Source organism: Miscanthus floridulus, chromosome 17 (genome assembly GCF_019320115.1).
Source record: "Miscanthus floridulus cultivar M001 chromosome 17, ASM1932011v1, whole genome shotgun sequence".
In the NCBI taxonomy this organism is placed as follows: domain Eukaryota; kingdom Viridiplantae; phylum Streptophyta; class Magnoliopsida; order Poales; family Poaceae; genus Miscanthus; species Miscanthus floridulus.
This window is the reverse complement of record NC_089596.1, coordinates 17009464-17026439: the sequence shown is the minus strand read 5'-3', so window position 1 is coordinate 17026439 and position 16976 is coordinate 17009464. Positions and strand designations below refer to the sequence as shown.

The following is a 16976-nucleotide window of genomic DNA, read 5'->3' as shown; positions in this document are numbered from 1 at the left end:
CAAATCATCCAACTATACAGATCGATTGTGAAAATCAGCATACCAGTCAACCATGTGGCATCCAAGAATGGATTGCTAGGGAAAAACCAACTTGGGCCAAACTTAACTAAAGGTCTAAAGCCCAATAAACAAAAAGGGGAAACTAATAAGATGGCTCAACTGAGCCCATGTGCAGCATTTTGATGATTGTAGAAAATAAAGAAATAATTAGAAAAAGGAAGCAAACTTGATGGTAGAAAATAAAGCCCAAGTAAGGCAAAATACAAAAATTGACGAGTATAAGTAGGCACAAGATAAAAAACATAAGGGAAAACTAGGAAAAATGCATACAAAGAGGAGATCAACTTGATCTACAGCATATACTGGCTACATACCAAATAAAAAAGCAGAAGACACAAGGAAGAGAAGCAAAAAAACAAGAGAAGAAAAGATAGAGGAAAATGGTGATGATATGTGCCAACGATCAAAGAAGCACAAATCGATTAGAGGGAAGAATGAGTCACGTAAGATGAATCATTTACCTTAGCCATACTTTCAAGATGCAGCACATTAGACTATATTAGCATGTCAATCAGTAGCAATGATGTGGAGAATTATATTGAAAACATAGATTGATCATGTGAATTGAAGAAAGAAAGGAAATTATGAAGGCGCATATAATCTATTCCTAGCAGGATGAACAACTGTATTAAATCAAAAGTAAGAGTAACTGAAATAAAATATATTTGCATGGTAAACTTAACAAGATGAACAAAGGTCAACATAAAATAATTAGGATGCAACATAAAAATTAATAAAATGTATTTATAAATATCTCACCTATTATAAATTGATGCATGGTCGTATTCAAAGGGATAGTGCTGATGTCTCTAGTGACACTAGACAAATGGGTGTGGCATCTTCCCCATACCAATTAGGTGACATGGCATTAGTTCTCGTATTGGCATATCACACATTACGTGTCATCCAGCTGTACCTTACATACACCGTCACAAAGGAGAAGAGAACGGGAGAAAGAAAGGGAAGCCTAGGAGAGAACCAATGGATATGGGACAGGTGTATGGAAATAAATAATGGGAGGCCCACACAAAAGGTCTGCATTGGGAGGGTAGTTTCTTTGGGTGGTGTCTTGTTAATGTGGCAGTCAAAGAAACTAGTGGGTAGTTTTTAGCATTAGGACTGTCCTTAGTGGCGCTGAATATCAATTGTAACATCTACTTGTAGTCAAAAGTACAACATTTCTATATAGTGTTCTTCTTAACTTGGTCTCTTTAGTGTTGCTACATTTTCTTGAGAAGCTAGAGCGACAACAGCCGACAACCATTCGTCGCACTAGTGTTGCTACTGAGCTATTGTTCAAGTCAAAAATCCATGCAACATGGACTCGCGAAGGGATCAACACCATCTTCGCTCATCCTCGACAGCCGACAACCATTCGTCACACTAGAGAAGAAGGCCCCAAGCAGGGCACAGCACTCTTGCTGGCGGAAGCCATCCCCGCTAAGGAGGGTTCGGTCACCCAAAGATCGAATTCAACCCTTCATCACCATCATGCTAGGAGAGGCCACGAAGGGCTCAGGGGCTCCTGACGAGATCCAAACATACAGGTATGTTAAGCCTCGGGTCCAATGGTTCCCGAACGAAGAGGACCCCCTGATCAACCACTTCAGGATCACCCGAGGACTCAGGGGATATGCCCGTCGGGCACGCTCACGCACACCCTTTGGCAAAGAGACCCAGCCAAGCCTAACTCAACCACAGCTTCCGCCTAGGGCTTGGGGGCTTCCCCGAGCCTTGGGTTCCCGATCTATGATACCTCCGGGCCCAACCCTTGGCTCCTGCTTGGCTAACAATGCCAGCCATGGCCCAGGCACAAGAAGACAAGGCCTCAGGCTATCGATGCCTGGGGGCTCCTTGGCATCGCTCTCTAGGCATGCCCCTACCAACTGCTCCTCCGATAGGGTCATGTCCAGGGTGTGACACAAGAAGACAAAGCTTCCTATGGCCTCTAGGGGCTCAGGGGCTTTTGGGCCCATGCGTCAACCTCTGAAGCCGACCTTCTTTGCCACCAAGAAGACTCCAAAAGGTCTCACCTAGAGGAGGCCGGTCCAATCCGACACCGTCTGACACACAGAGTGTCAAAACAGAGCAGCCAGATGATGTCTAGGCTTCTTTGGCTCCAAGATACCTCGATGGTCCACGGTGCACCATGACAAGCCCCTCCTGGACTCCGGCATATGTAGACCATAGACTATAACCCTCAAACCGCCTTATACCCGATCTATCTCATTATATAGGGGATACGGTCGGACCTAGAGGGGAGAGGATCCCGATTCGATCACCAGACACTCCATTCCATTCCATCTACCTTTGCTCTACACAGAGAGCAGGATAACCCAGAGAGGGGCACTGAGAGCCCCTCCTCCACCGCATCTCGTTGTCTCCTTCCTCTCCGACGAGGGTGAGACTCCACCGGTGGCAAGGCAACCTTAGGATTAGCACCGAGCTAACCCCCCTACCAAATCTTCTTTCTTTACACTATGTTGCAAGCGTGCCTTTGCTATTCAATGATAGGCCTTCATTTAGTGAGATGGTTGGAAGGGCTTGGGAGGAGATGCATTACCTTAGAGATGATGATGATGGCATTGCAGTTGAGGGTGTACTGCACTTAGGTTCTTCTCCCAACATCCTCAGGCGAATGATCCCAATTAGGTGTGTAGATCAGTGAGAGAACTATGTGAGATTGGCTATGAAGAGCCAGCTGTAATGTTTAGACGTGGTTGTGCGTCGGGTGTTAGTTGATCCCATCCCTCATGGGTTTTCTCCACCAATAGGTCAATAGGCAAACCTCGACCCTCACGTCCCGGAACCTGATATAGATGTGGAGGTTGCACCTATGGTTCCCGATGCTCAATCTACCCCCAATGAGCTAGTTGGAGATGCTTGTCAGACTCACGATATTGTGGCAGATCCTCCAAATGAAATCCCTTTGACACATAATTATCCGAGTAAGTGTCTTATCCGCATGGTTATTGGGAGCTTACCCCATTCCTTACCTTCAATTTTTTATTCTTTCCTCATTTTTCTACTTATGTTGCAATAGACATTCCTGACAATGTGGATGTGCCCACTGTTGCTACGCAAGTGCTCTGTGGAGATGGATTCCGTGGCTCCAATAGTGTTGAAATTATGAATGATTCGGAGCCATATAAGATGGCAAGGGCTCTTCAAATGCCGGCGAGCATGGATAATTGTTATTACTATTTGTTTCTTCAATATGTTCCTCTTCTATACAACTTACATGACATACTTATTGTAGTCTTCCTTGGCCGAAGAAAACTGTGGGTTCACTAGATGGGTCGATCATCGACCTATTTATCTGCATGCGGAGTACATCTACTACCTGCATGACCGTATCTTCGATCTAGAAAGGGAAGTTAGCAGCGGTTACAAGGACGACGAACAGGACGACAATAACAATGGTGCCGATTCACAGGAGGCACTCTGCAATGATCCATATTGCACCTGCCCTAACCACAAGAACAAGGGGCCTCCGCCGTCACGCCCGCCACCACCAACAACAACAATGGGAGGCTACTGTGGAGAAGGTGCAACACAATTTGCTATGTGGTCACACTACTAGGCCAACCCTATCTTATTCACATGGCACATCCATGTGTTTGTTGTTTGGTTTAATTACCTAAGGCATGTTAGGTTTAGTCGAAGGAACTTTGTACCCTAGTTCGGTATATGTTCTCACATGTCATTTCATGTGTTTTATGTGTTGAATTATATAATGGCCTACTTCGTTAGGTTTTGTTTGCAGCATGTGATCATATTTCACTATGTCCATAATATTATACTGAATATTATGACCACAAATAATAAAAACAACTACATAATAAAAAATCCAATACTATGCCACATTAAATAACACAATAATACTAGAAGTACATACCGACAGTAGACAACATTGTTCATGAATAAACCATAGAACTAGCAAGTCATAGATACTACTGAATGCAACGAGTCCACTTTCCCTTCCTCAGGGCATCGGGATTCTCCTCCATCACTGTTTTCGCTCGGCGTGCACGCTCAAGCTTCTTCTCCCTCTCCTCCATGTACGCAGCAACATGTCTCCTTTCCTTCTCTTTCTTGTGCTCCTTTTTTGCAGCCTCCTCTCCGCGTCTCTTCTTCATCATCTCCTTGTCCTCTGCATCCCACCGTAACAGTTTCTGCATCTATTCCTTGTCTTCAGGCTTGATCTCAGTGCCGATACACTGCTCAAAATCACAGAGCGGTGGAGGGGTCTGTAAAAAATGCAATTGTTACAAAACAAAAAAATCATGCAAGATGTCATATGACACAAATATCAATTCCTCACCATCTTGTTAATGCGGCGCTGACGAAGTATAGGTTCAAACGCAAAATTGAAACACATCAAATACCTCTACCTATACATGTCCTCTTCATCGGACTTGGCTACCTTGCAAGGATTACCGCAAAAGCACATGGGCACTGGAACACCACTAGGCAGAGACAATGAGTCGAAGGCATTTCTGTTTATCCGGCCATAACTATAATTTAGTCATTTTCGTTCTAAGAACCAAAATCAATTAACATTAAACCCAACACCTAGGGTTTTCCATTTGATCGGACAACAATGAACCCATAACATAACAACGTGCGATGAGATTACCTTAGATTGCTAGCTTTTCCACGCCTTGGCATCCTACGGTTATATAATATAAATATTAAAATTGCATGAAACACTAAGTAATGACGATTCTTAAGTTAAAAAATCCGACTAATATATACCGAATCAATGAGAAAAAAAACTAGAAGGGAGCGAGGATACCTTACTCTCGAAGATCTACAGATCAAATCAAAGTTTTCAAGGTCCAATATGCCGATTCTTTAGGTAGGGCGAAGTGGGGAGAGAAAAACCCAAGAGGAAGGAGAAAGAAGAGGAAGAATGTTTGGGCAGGAAGGTTGGGGTCTGGGTTAAAACACCACCTCGGCGCCATAGATCCTGGCGTCGAGCTCGGCGCCAGGATCTACGGCGCCAAGCTGCCTGCCAAGTCATCGTCACGTCTGCGTCGAGCCCAAGACCTAGGTATCAAAATCTATGGCGCCGAGACATGTAAGCTCGGCGCCACCAACAATGACGCCGAATTAAGGATCCAGATTTTGAAATCATAGTGGTATATTTGTGAAATCTTTTTTAAAAAAGAGCTAAAAAACAAAAAAAAAAGTTGGTGCCCGTGCGCGCGTCCTGTGTGCCTGCCGCCGTTCCTATGCCCGTGCCTCCCAAAAAGCGGCTCGCCCGGCCGCCGCTACGGCACCTGACTTGGGCATCATCAATTCCGTTCGTGCTGATGCTGCCATCTGCCCATCATCTCCATCTCCAGACCTCCATTCCCAGATCCCAAGGAGGCAAGGATCATCCTGTCCTGTTCGGTCGGTGCTCTCATACTTGTACTGCTTCTGCTTGCTTGCAGTCTCGGCTGGAGGAACCTGGGCGGCCTGCTGTCGCTAGCCAACTCGGGTGGGCAAGGATGGCCGGCCTGTTGTGCCTGGCTGCCGGCTAAGAGGTTCCGGCGGTCGGCTGGGAGGCACCAGGTAGCCGGCCAGTGGCTCGCTACCGTTGGTTCCTGCAAGCTGGAGGTCGGCAGGACGGTCAATGGAGGCGGCGGCGACCTAATTGCGTCGGGGGACCGTGACGTGGCGCCGGAAAAAAAATCAGGGAGGAAAAAGTGTGTGCGACCAGAATTTTGATATTTTAGAAGTTAAATATGGGGTACTCTTGAGATGGTCTTTTTTTTTTCTCCCCATACTTTTTTGGGAGTTGGCAAAACACCATGTTTTGGGAACAAAATTTAGGGTACTCTTGGAGATGTCTAAGGAAAAATAAGGGAAAAACTCATGTTCCAAATAAAGCCTAGGTAACGGAAAAAAGAAAGATGAGAGAATTATAGTGATATTTTTTAATCCAAATAAATTAGTTGACTGTAGCTATATAGAGATTGCTTCGATGGATGTAATAGAGCATGTGAGAGGATTTTTTTTTTGCGATACCCGGTTATAGACGTAGACACTTACATACACGAGCGTACACCTATCACTATGAACACACGCACGCATACCTTAACCCTATGAGCACCTTCGAAGAACTTAGTTGGACCGATAAATCTTGAGATTGACGAAGTCACTACATGCGCCTCGCTGTCGACGGGCACGTCGCTTACCATTAAAAGAATAGTGTCGTTAAATATATATAGCCAAATCAATAACAAAACTATTTCAAAGATATCTCAAGTTAAAAAAAAAAACTTGTTAGAATAAGAAAAAAAAAAGCTCCCCGCGGTATTTGCGCGAGCTAAACTATGCCTGTTGCTAGTTTTGAAGACTATAGCTGCCAGGTAAAATAGTTTCAGACTTTCAGTGCGCACTTCTTGTTGATTGTTATGCTGAAAGAACTTTGCGCCTGCCATTTGTACATGCTTACTTTTGTTCGGTGTACGGCCAAAATTCAAAATAAAGCACAGCACTTTAACAACAAAGCTTACACTGTTGTTTTCTACTTTGGGGTGCCGCGTCACCTCTTGATACTGACAAAAGCCCTCGAGAAACCGTGCAACTCAAACATGCCTTTCCTTTGTCAGTCTCTGTAATGGTCTCAAGTATAATTTTGGTAATACCAATTATATGCTTCATATATTTTGCACACCTTCAGTAAGATTGGCATAAGCCACAAATTCACAATTTGTTCCACCAGATCAACGTACAACCAAACATGAAAGCGATCTGGAATACAAGTTCAGAGGTCACAAAAAAAGATAACTCCAAACCACGGCAGGCAAGTTCAGAGTTTAAAGCAAAGAACGTGTTACAACAAATACCTCACTGCGTTCTAATTGCCTGAATCTGAAGTCCTATAATTCATGTTGTCGACAAGCAGTCTGTACTCTGAGCACACAACATGATCAGTTAGTGGGTTGAACAAATGAGTATCAACATGTCTCGTAAAAAAAAAAGAAAGAAGAGAGAGAGAGAGAGAGAGAGAGAGAGAGAGAGAGAGAGAGAGAGAGAGAGAGAGAGAGAGAGAGAGAGAGTATCAACATGATCCAGTTACTTGCAGAAGAAAAGCTATGGTTGCTTTGCAACCAGGATTGCCTCCAGATCATGTTTTTCACCCAAAAGAATTACATTGTGAATTTGTGATTTGGAAGAAGAATAGTACAGTAGAATACACTCAAAACGACAAGCTTACGCATATCCTGCTGTTCTGCATCCCACAAGCAAAGCAAAGAATTATCCTCTGCTAGCAGCAGCTCACAACAGCCTGACAGTAGCACTCACTTTTTCATCCTGTGTGGTCTTTCCATGTATGCCATCTTTGTCACCAACGGAAGCTACGAATCTAAGCTACCAGTTGCTCCATCACTCCAGAGATCGTATACTCGAGAAATTCTTGCGTGCTCATGTCATCATCGTCTCTCTCTGATCAATCTCAGTTAAGAACTTAATGTTTGTCGGGTTCATAAGCCCGGGGTCCCCACTGGGTCCGCTTCCCAGCAAAAATTCGGCCAAGCAGACGGCGTAGCGACAACGCGCGAATCTCGGGCCGGCCCAGATACCTAATGACAGGCTGGGAGAACGATCCGGTCCCCGACCGGAAGGCCTGGCCAAGAAGGGGACATAGTCCGACTCCAACCTCCTTTTTCGACCGGGGATACGTCGAACCTCTGCTTGCAGCTCTTCTCCGACCGACACGGTCGGGGCCGACTAGGAACAACCGACCGGGGACGCCCGCTCGGTAAGGGCCTGAGGATCAGGCGGAGCAGATAAGGTAAGGCGCTCAAGTCAAGCCGCAATACCGAGGACCGTACCCTGCTATACCCTGCGCACCTGTAGGACGGTGCCACCATGCCATGCCAGACAGGCACTATGCAACCTTTCAGACGTGTCAGAACCCAAACAGTATTGTAGGCGCCGACATTTGCCACACCAGACGAACACGATATAGCCTGCCACATGCATCTGGACATAAACAGTATTGTGGACGCCGATAACCGTCTCGTACCCGATAGCATTGGCAACAAGACTAGGTAGTACACGTATACATTGTCTCTCTTTTCCTGACTTCTAAGAGCCCATCCCCTTCGACTATAAAAGGGGATGAACTCTCTGGCTATTCAGGGACTAGCTCTCCGGCTCTCTAAAAAAGAGAAGCTAGACGATTCAAGCACTCGAGGATCTAAGAACTCGAATAATATAATAACTCTAGATCTCTAAAGCTACACAGAGTATATGCTCCAATACTTAGCGCACGTTAGAGCCCCTATCACTCTCGGCTCTCCGGTTCAGAGTCCGACCGGGCCTTTAACACCCCCTTCTTATTCCTACTTGTCGACGAAATATGGTCGGCAGTCTACCTAGGGGTATGCCCAAGGTAGTAGATTATCAGCAAACAGGTGCGCAAGCTACGAACGAGATGGTGACGCAAGACAGACACGAGGTTTTATCCAGGTTCGGCCGCCGTGAAGGCGTAATACCTACGTCCTACGTCTGATTGTATTGCTGTATGTCAATGAGAGATGTTTTTTGAGAGAGGTCCCCTGCCTGCCTTATATAGTCTAGGGGGCAGGGTTACAGATCTGGAAACTAATCATAACCAGTTACAATTGTCATAGGTGGCCGGATAAGGATTCATATTCTAACCGACCAGGATCTTGCTTGATCTCTAAGTCTGCCTTGATTCCTTGCGTGGGACTTCGAGCAGATTGACCAGGCCACGCGTCGTCTTCTAGTGGGCCAGACCTCCTGGTCCGGGCCGGCCCAAGCCTAGCCGTAAGGGTATAGGGGTTAATACCCCCACAGCTAGTCCCCGAGCACCATATATTATGTTGCAACACGCCGTTTGATCTTCTTCGGCTAATGCGATCTGTCTTCATGTCATCTCCAACTGGTTGAAATATTGACCAAGCAAATGTGCCAGTATTCTGGTCAGCACAGAGAGCAGTAGACCACGATTATAGGTAAAGATTCCGGTTGTCCGAAGAATGCATGGTGCTGTAAAGGAAAAAGAAAAAGATTTCTTTCCTGACCAAGTGTGTCCACTTGTATTTCTAAAAAGAAATGTAAGTGACCCTTATACAATAGTAGTTATGGCCAACAGTCAAAGCGTAGGGGTCGATAAAATAAGCACATTCACCGCAAGGTGAAGTGTACCCACTTAGTCCCCGAGCCTGGTAGTAGGTAACGCAGGCACGTGGTGCCAGGGTCTAAAAAGAATTCCCAATTAAGTTGAGAATCCAATCGTCGTACAAGCGATACGAGATGCACCGGCAGGTGCATCGTACCGATGTAGTCCCCGAGCTTGCTGAAAGGCGAGGTATCAGCCTTGTAGTAAGGTCTAAGTGAGAAAAAATAAACGCCTCTCAACTGTATGTGAGTATAAATCACATGTAGCCGAGGAGAGCGGTCTCTGAGCAATGGTCGGAGAGTGGTCGGGGCAGTCCCCGAGCGCAGCATGGGGAAAACGACGAATCCCCGAGAATAACCGTAGTCAGTTTAGTCCCCGAGCACGAGGGCGATCGAGACAGTCCCGAGCACGAGAGTGGTCGGAACAGTCCCCGAGCACGATGGTGGTCTGGACAGTCCCCGAGCACGAGGGTGGTCGGGACAATCCCCAAGCACAAAAAGTGTGGCAAAAAACCATATGTCACTTGTACTATTATTTTATATATTTATTTATTTACTTGTTCTATCAAGTCCGGTCTGACACGTCTGGTAAAAAAAGTAGACGGGTATAGCACGTCATACTGCCTTTTTGTCTTGTCAAGCAAACAGTTGCGTGGCACCTGTCACTAGGTGCGTCAGCGTGGGCCCTCCCACACTGGCAACGAAGAGGCACATATATTGGCGTAGATCTCGAGGTTAAGTAATGCTGCAAACGTGAAAGCAACCATCTGCGGCGCGTGCGCACGTCTCCCAAGAATCCCGGGCAGATGAAACGGCATAACTCTTGGGTTAAATACAGTATAGGATAGGTCAGTTACTATTTATTGAACCCCATTGTCATTCGCAACCGCAGCTTTCTTCTTCCTCTCGCCAACCAACCCTAACACATCCGAAATCGCCACCAATCAATCCGCTGCCGCTTCGACTACCGCCTCTGCTAATCCCCCGCTGCTGTTGTAGATCAGAACACTCCCCATTCACCAGCAAGGTCGAAGTCATGGCAAAAAGTGATGCGCAGAAGAAAGCAGGGGTCATGGCGAAGGAATGGTGGAAGTCGAAAAGCAACGAGCAGACCATTGAAGACCTCATCACCATGGGGGTACTCCATAACAAGGAGCTCGCAGGATGGCGTGCGCCGGAGGGCGAGGGGTACCCCGATCCACAACCAGGTGAGATCATGGTGTTCAAGGATTTCTTTAAATGGGGATTTGGGGTTCCGATACATCCATTTCTTCAGGGGCTCTATCTTTACTATGAGATTGGGATTTGCAATCTGCATCCCAACTCGATCCTCCTTGTCGCCACTTTCATTCATCTGTGCGAAGCGTATGGCGGCTTCCAGCCCCATTTTGATTTTTTTCGCCATCTTTTCTGTCTGCGGAAGAAAGGAAGCGGTGGTTCAAAGATAGCCGGGGGTGTATACCTCAACCTCCATGACGGCATGAAAGCCCAGTACCTGCACTGCCCATGGAACACGTCGCTCGAAGACTGGTACAAGAAGTGGTTCTACATCCACGAAGAGCCGAACACGATCACGCTGTGCGACACGGGCTACATTTCGGAGAAGAAGACAAGCTGGTCGGAGAAGCCCGAGCATCTTGGACAAATCCCAGAAATATTTGGAATGATCCCATGTAAAAAACTGGATGGTCCGAGCGTGGTCGGGAGTTTCATCAGCTGACGGGTCCAGCCCTGCCAGAGGAGGGTACATCCTGGCTATGATAATCAAGGGAGCGCAGACCCGACGAGGACGAGGCAGAGGGCGCTTGACAAAATCAAAGTCAAAGCTAGAATTGGCGAGCTATTTAACTTAGCCGATCCAAATTATGCCAGATTGAGCGACATCGAGCATGCTTTCAAGCTTGCCCGACCTCCCCCAAAGGTAACTCGTCTTGCCGCGTACCCGTAGTCTTATATTGTGGTAGGGTAAGTGGAAACTTACTGTGTTCACTCTCTTTTTTTACCCAGTTTAATCGTCGTGATAGAGCGACAGTGTTTGTGTCGCCACCCCCTGGAGTAGATTGGCCACAAGGAGCTGATCCCACCACCCAGACCAGCGTCGAGATCAAGGACGAGGACGTCGACTGGGCGGTGCTCGGAGCTAGAGAGGAGGCAGCAGCCAAAGCTGCTGGTAAGCGGCCAGCTGCCCCCAAATAGTCGAAGAAGAGATCAGTGACCACCCTGCTCACCGGGGGAGCGTTAAATATCAATGAGCCCGAGGAGGGCCCGGAGGAGAACCCGGCCAGCAAGCGTCGGAAGGCGGTTTTTGCCTGGTCGGACGATGACGCAGAGGAGGTAGAAGATGCAGACACCTTTCAACTTGTCCCTTGAAAAAGGAAGAAGCAACTAGAGTTAAAGATGGCAACGGGTAAAATCCACGTGGATACTAGCCCTAGATATCCATACCTGCGAGCAAAAATCTGTGTCCGCGCCCGCACCCGTTAACCGTCATGGGTAGAAAACCATGCACGTGCCCGCTATCCGCGGATATCACATGCCCGCGGGCACACCCGTATACCCGCAAAAATGAAGCAACAAAGCACCCAACCATATCTTAATAGCAAGTAAGAAACAATATATCAAAAAATAAACATCTATATCTCAACATTAGATAAAGTATGACACATTGACCATACAAGAGTCATCAAAAGTCTACATTAGTGTATCTCAAGTCATCACAAATTAACACGAATAAAGACATACAACCGTATATAGACTTATAGGGTCATTGGCGCGGGTCTAGCGGGTTTGCGGGTGCGGATATCATTTTTCCATGCCCACGAGCAAATATCCATCGGGTTTAGAATCACACCCATGTCCATGCCCGTGGGCACAAACTTAAACCAATATCCATGCCCATCGGATTTTCTATCCACGGGCACGCGGATATTTTGTGCCCGTTGCCATCTTTAACTAGAGTCGATGGAGCAAGGTGGGTCCGCCATGTCTGTGGGACCCACATCACCGACGGCGGTGAAAGATGCAGCCAGGTCGACCTCGGGAGTACCTGGGCAAGGAACGCGACCGGAGACGGGAGCGACAACTCAACCGAGCACACCACCGACCACTGCAGCGCGAAGGACAAGCAGCGGAGGGGCCGAGCACCAAGGCCCAGCGACAGTGCTGGATGTAGAGGGCAATGAACAGAGCGCCCTTCAGGATTAGACGTGACCATGAGATCCATATCGAGTCGTGCTAGACGACTGGCCCGAGCTGGTCAGGTAGATCTATTGTGGATAGTGGTTACCTGCTCGGTAGGTTGATTTTGAATCGAATCTACCAGAGCTAGGGTTTCAGCAAGCTTGGTGCTGACCCAATCGATGGAGTCGAGCAGGTCGGTGTTGTCGATCTGCCTCCCTTTGTAGCGAGGAAGCGAACGATGGGTTGTCGGCGTGGCTGAAGACGATGCTGGTGTGGCCGGAGCCAGATCCAATGTGGTCGGAGCCATAGCTGATGCTGGTGAAGCAGTGGTCGACACAGATTGGATCTACGCCTCCTCCATGGTCATGGCGATGAAGTTGTCGGAGCCAGTGGTCCAGGTGATCTGGCCGATGGTGAATGTGAGGCCGTTCGGCATAGCCATGGAACCGGGGATGATGACCATCTTGTTCGTTTGGGGAGCAGTACGCACACCCCCTACCTGGCGCGCCACTGTCGATGAAATATGGTCGGCAGTCTACCTAGGGGTATGCCCAAGGTAGTAGATTATCGGCAGACAGGTGCGCAAGCTACGAACGAGATGGTGACGTAAGACAGACATGAGGTTTTATACAGGTTCGGCCGCCGTGAAGGCGCAATACCTACGTCCTGCGTCTGATTGTATTGTTGTATGTCAATGAGAGATGTTTTTTGAGAGGGGTCCTCTGCCCGCCTTATATAGTCTGGGGGGTAGGGTTACAGATCTGGAAACTAATCCTAACCAGTTACAATTGCCATAGGTGGCTGGATAAGGATTCCTATTCTAACCGACTAGGATCTTGCTTGATCTCCAAGTCTGCCTTGATTCCTTGTGCGGGACTTTGAGCAGATTGGCCGGGCCGTGTGTCGTCTTCTAGTGGGCTAGACCCCCTGGTCCGGGCCGGCCCAAGCCTAGCCGTAAGGGTATAGGGGTTAATACCCCCACACTACTCGTTTGTAACCTCACAGCAAACTTCGAGCACCTAGGCTCAGGAATAAAGTCTTCGATCGACTAAAACTGGACGTAGGGCATGTTGCCTGAACCAGTATAAATCCTGTGTCATTGAGTGTTAGGCCACATCCGATCACAACGCATGGTAAAACTACAAATATTTACTTGTTGGTCACTTTTCGCACCAATAGTTGGCGCCGTCAGTGGGGAAGACGACGTGCGTTCACGCTTTTGGTCATCGGATGGCCCATCTTTCCACCATCTTTGGCATGGCAGGCTCAAGCGATATGATTCACTTCAGCTCGCTAGAGTTTTCCACGCTCCCACCTGTTGGGATGTGGGTTTCTCTCGTCTTCGAGCTGCTCCAGACCTTCCTCTTCGGAAGTCTAGACTTTGTCGCCGATCAGCTCGGTGTACTCCTCCTCCATGAGGAGGCACTTGTCCCGGTGCCCATTGGAGGAGGAGCACCCTCCATCGGCCCTAGTCCACTCAACGACCTCAACATCGAGACACCCATGCTTTGCCTCGAGCCCATGCTGGGCTCAAACTCTACGATGAGTAACGTACATATTGTTCTTTATTCACTATCTAACACCTTCCGCCGACTCTCTGGATGGGCCCTATTGTCCTCACCACGACCACTGTATGACCGGTTCCCCTATGGCTTCTTGTCCCCCATGGACGCATGCGCGCAGGGGCTCCAAAGGATGCTAACGCCACCCCCTCTCACATCCGAATTCGTGGGGATGGCGGGCTACGCTCCTGCCTTCTTTTATGACCTCATAGATGATGAGGTCGAAAGCGACGGCTCTATCATTGGTGATGTCGTAGCATCTAGCCACCGTCTGTCCTGGGAGTATGCTATGGAGGACGCCCCAGGACAGCCACCGGTGGTAACGGTACACCCCACCAGACCCTCATGCGAAGGCCCTCGCACATGCGCATTAGCACGACGAGGAGTTACGACAAAGGTAGCAGAGTCAGCCATCACCTGTGCTGGCATGCTCGGCGCAGCACGCTGCTCCACATACGTATGACCCGGCGAGCGGCGCTTGGGGTCACGCCCGCCAGGTCTAGCGTAACATCCTAGACAGAGGGAACGATCCCCCATAGTTTGCTCGGGCTAACCAGAACATAGCTATTGCGGCGATGCTTCTGGCGGCCTTGCCGAGCCTACCGACCCCTAGGAACAGAGCTCTGCATCACGACACCGGCTCGCGGCCTCTTGCCCCACTAAGGGAATAGGGCCACACCAGTCGAATCACTCCATCCACTCATCGCTACAGTTGCTGGGCATGGGGCAGTAGGCCTTAGCTACACCATAGCCTGACCCAGCGGTCGCTCCACACCGACCACCTATGCGCAAACGGCTCAGGCCGAACCATGACACTCGCAACGTCATCAACAATCGACGCCATCCCTAGCACGATGATGATGTCCATCAAGTGGTGGCAAGAGCAGGCAGCACGGGCCCCAGCCTAACCATCAAGGAGTACGAGGACATGCATACCCAGAGTGGTGGCCGACCAAATGACCGGAGCCCCAGCCCGGATGGCTCAGGGCCACGGGCCTTTGGTCGTCGCATCTAGAGAGTGTTGTTCCCACAGCGCTTCCGACCACCCACCAACATCACTAAATACACCAGGGAAGCGAACCTCAGTATATGGCTCGAAGACTTCCAGCTTGCCTATCAAGCCAAAGGAGTGGATGATGACCACTTCATCATTCAGTATCTCTCCATCTACGTGGGGGAGCCTGTTCGAGCATGGCTCAAATTCCTCCCGCCTGACAGCATCCGCGACTGGGCAGATCTTAAGAGGGTCTTCATCGGGAATTTCTAGGGGACATATGTCTGTCTTAGGAATTCTTGGGACCTCAAGAGCTAGCAGCAAGAGCCCAACGAGTCCCTATGAGATTACATCCATAGGTTCTCAAAGTGGTGCAACTCCCTTCTTGATGTCGTTGACGTGGACGTCATCAGCACGTTCCTCTCTAGGACAACCTATGAGTCCTTGATCCACAAGCTCAGCTGTCTGAAGACCCATACCATCCACGACCTACTCGACATCGCCATGAACCATGCCTCCGATGAGGAGGCGATCGGGGCAATTTTCAGCGGCGGTCGGGATAAGGGCAAGGCCAAGCGCGAGGACTAAGGTGAGGGCCCCTCCATGTAAAGGGGCAAGAAGAACAAGAAGGATCGACGCTGGCTGGCCAACCCAGCTTTGGTCACCGTAGCCGATCATGCGGGCAAGCAGCCCTAGCAGAGCCAGCCCAACCACTTCGACAAGCTCATGGAGAGTCCATGCACCAACCACGCCTACCTCGTCGAACACTTTCTACAAGGACTACAAGCTCCTCAAGCGCTTTTTGTGATAGGCCAGCAAGCCGAAGGAAGGGAAGGGCAAGGAGGAGGCGGCCAAGAAAGGAGGTACGGTGGGCAAGGATGATGATGGCTTCCCCGACCTCGAGGAATGCCTCATGATCTTTGGGGGGTCCGACGCCATCCACTCCAAGCACCAGCACAAGGTACATTATAGAGAGGCATGTGCCACCGAGATGGCCGTCCCCTCTTTCCTTAGCTAGTTGGACTCCCCGATCATTTTTGATTAGAGAGACCATCCTTCCCACGTCGCCCGAGCGGGTCGCTACCCGCTCGTCATCGGCCCCATCATTCGCAAGAAGTGCCTCACCAAGCTGCTGATGGACGGAAGCAGCGGCCTCAACATTCTCTATGTCGACACCCTCAACGCCATATGCATCCCCTAGTCGAAGCTCCACCCAGTGAGCTCTCCCTTCCATGGTGTGATCCTAGGGACGCAGGCGTACCACTTGGGCAAATCGACCTTCCCGTCATGTTTGGCAACCGAGCCAACTTCCGCTCGGAGGTCCTGACCTTCGAGGTGGTGGACTTTCTGGGTCCTACCATGCCATCTTGGGCACGGCCACACTATGCCAAGTTCATGGCGATCTCCAACTATACCTACCTCAAGTTGAAGATGATGAGACCGAACGGCGTCATCACCGTGGGTAGCACCTTTTCGCACGCCTACACCTATGACCGTGAGTATTACGAGCTCGCCATGGCCGTCATCAACTCAGCCGAGCTCCCAGAGCTCAAGAATTCGTTGACTCCGGCAATCCTAGACTACAACGAGCCGACCTCCTTGAGTGCCTTCCACCCGACCGAGGAAACCAAGGCAGTGATAGGAAAGCTCCCGGCCAAATAGGAAAGCGAGCTCACCGACTTTCTATGCGCCAATCGTGATGTCTTTGCATGGAAACCTTCTGACATGCCAGGCATACCAAGGGAGGTCACCGAGCACGCATTACACCTAATCCTAGGTTTGAAGCCCACCAAGTAACGCTTGCGTCGCTTTGATGATGAGAGGTGTAGGGCCATAGGCGAGGAGATTGCCAAACTCCTAGCAGCCATGTTTATCATAGAGGTATACCACTCTGACTGACTGGCTAATCCTATTCTTGTAAAAAAGAAGACCAGAAAATGGAGAATGTGTGTTGATTATACTGGCCTCAACAAAGCGTGTCCAAAGGACCATTTTCCTTTGCCACGCATAGACCAGATAGTAGACTCCACCTC

General features: G+C 49.0%; 1 protein-coding gene across 1 annotated transcript; it reads left to right on the top strand.

Annotated features, from left to right (window-relative positions):
• Window positions 1–16230: 16230 nt before the first annotated feature.
• On the top strand, window positions 16231–16605 carry LOC136515315 (uncharacterized). Its single transcript, XM_066508945.1, has one exon. The coding sequence runs from the start codon at window positions 16231–16233 to the stop codon at window positions 16603–16605; it is 375 nt and encodes a 124-aa protein (XP_066365042.1).
• The last annotated feature ends 371 nt before the right edge of the window (window positions 16606–16976 follow it).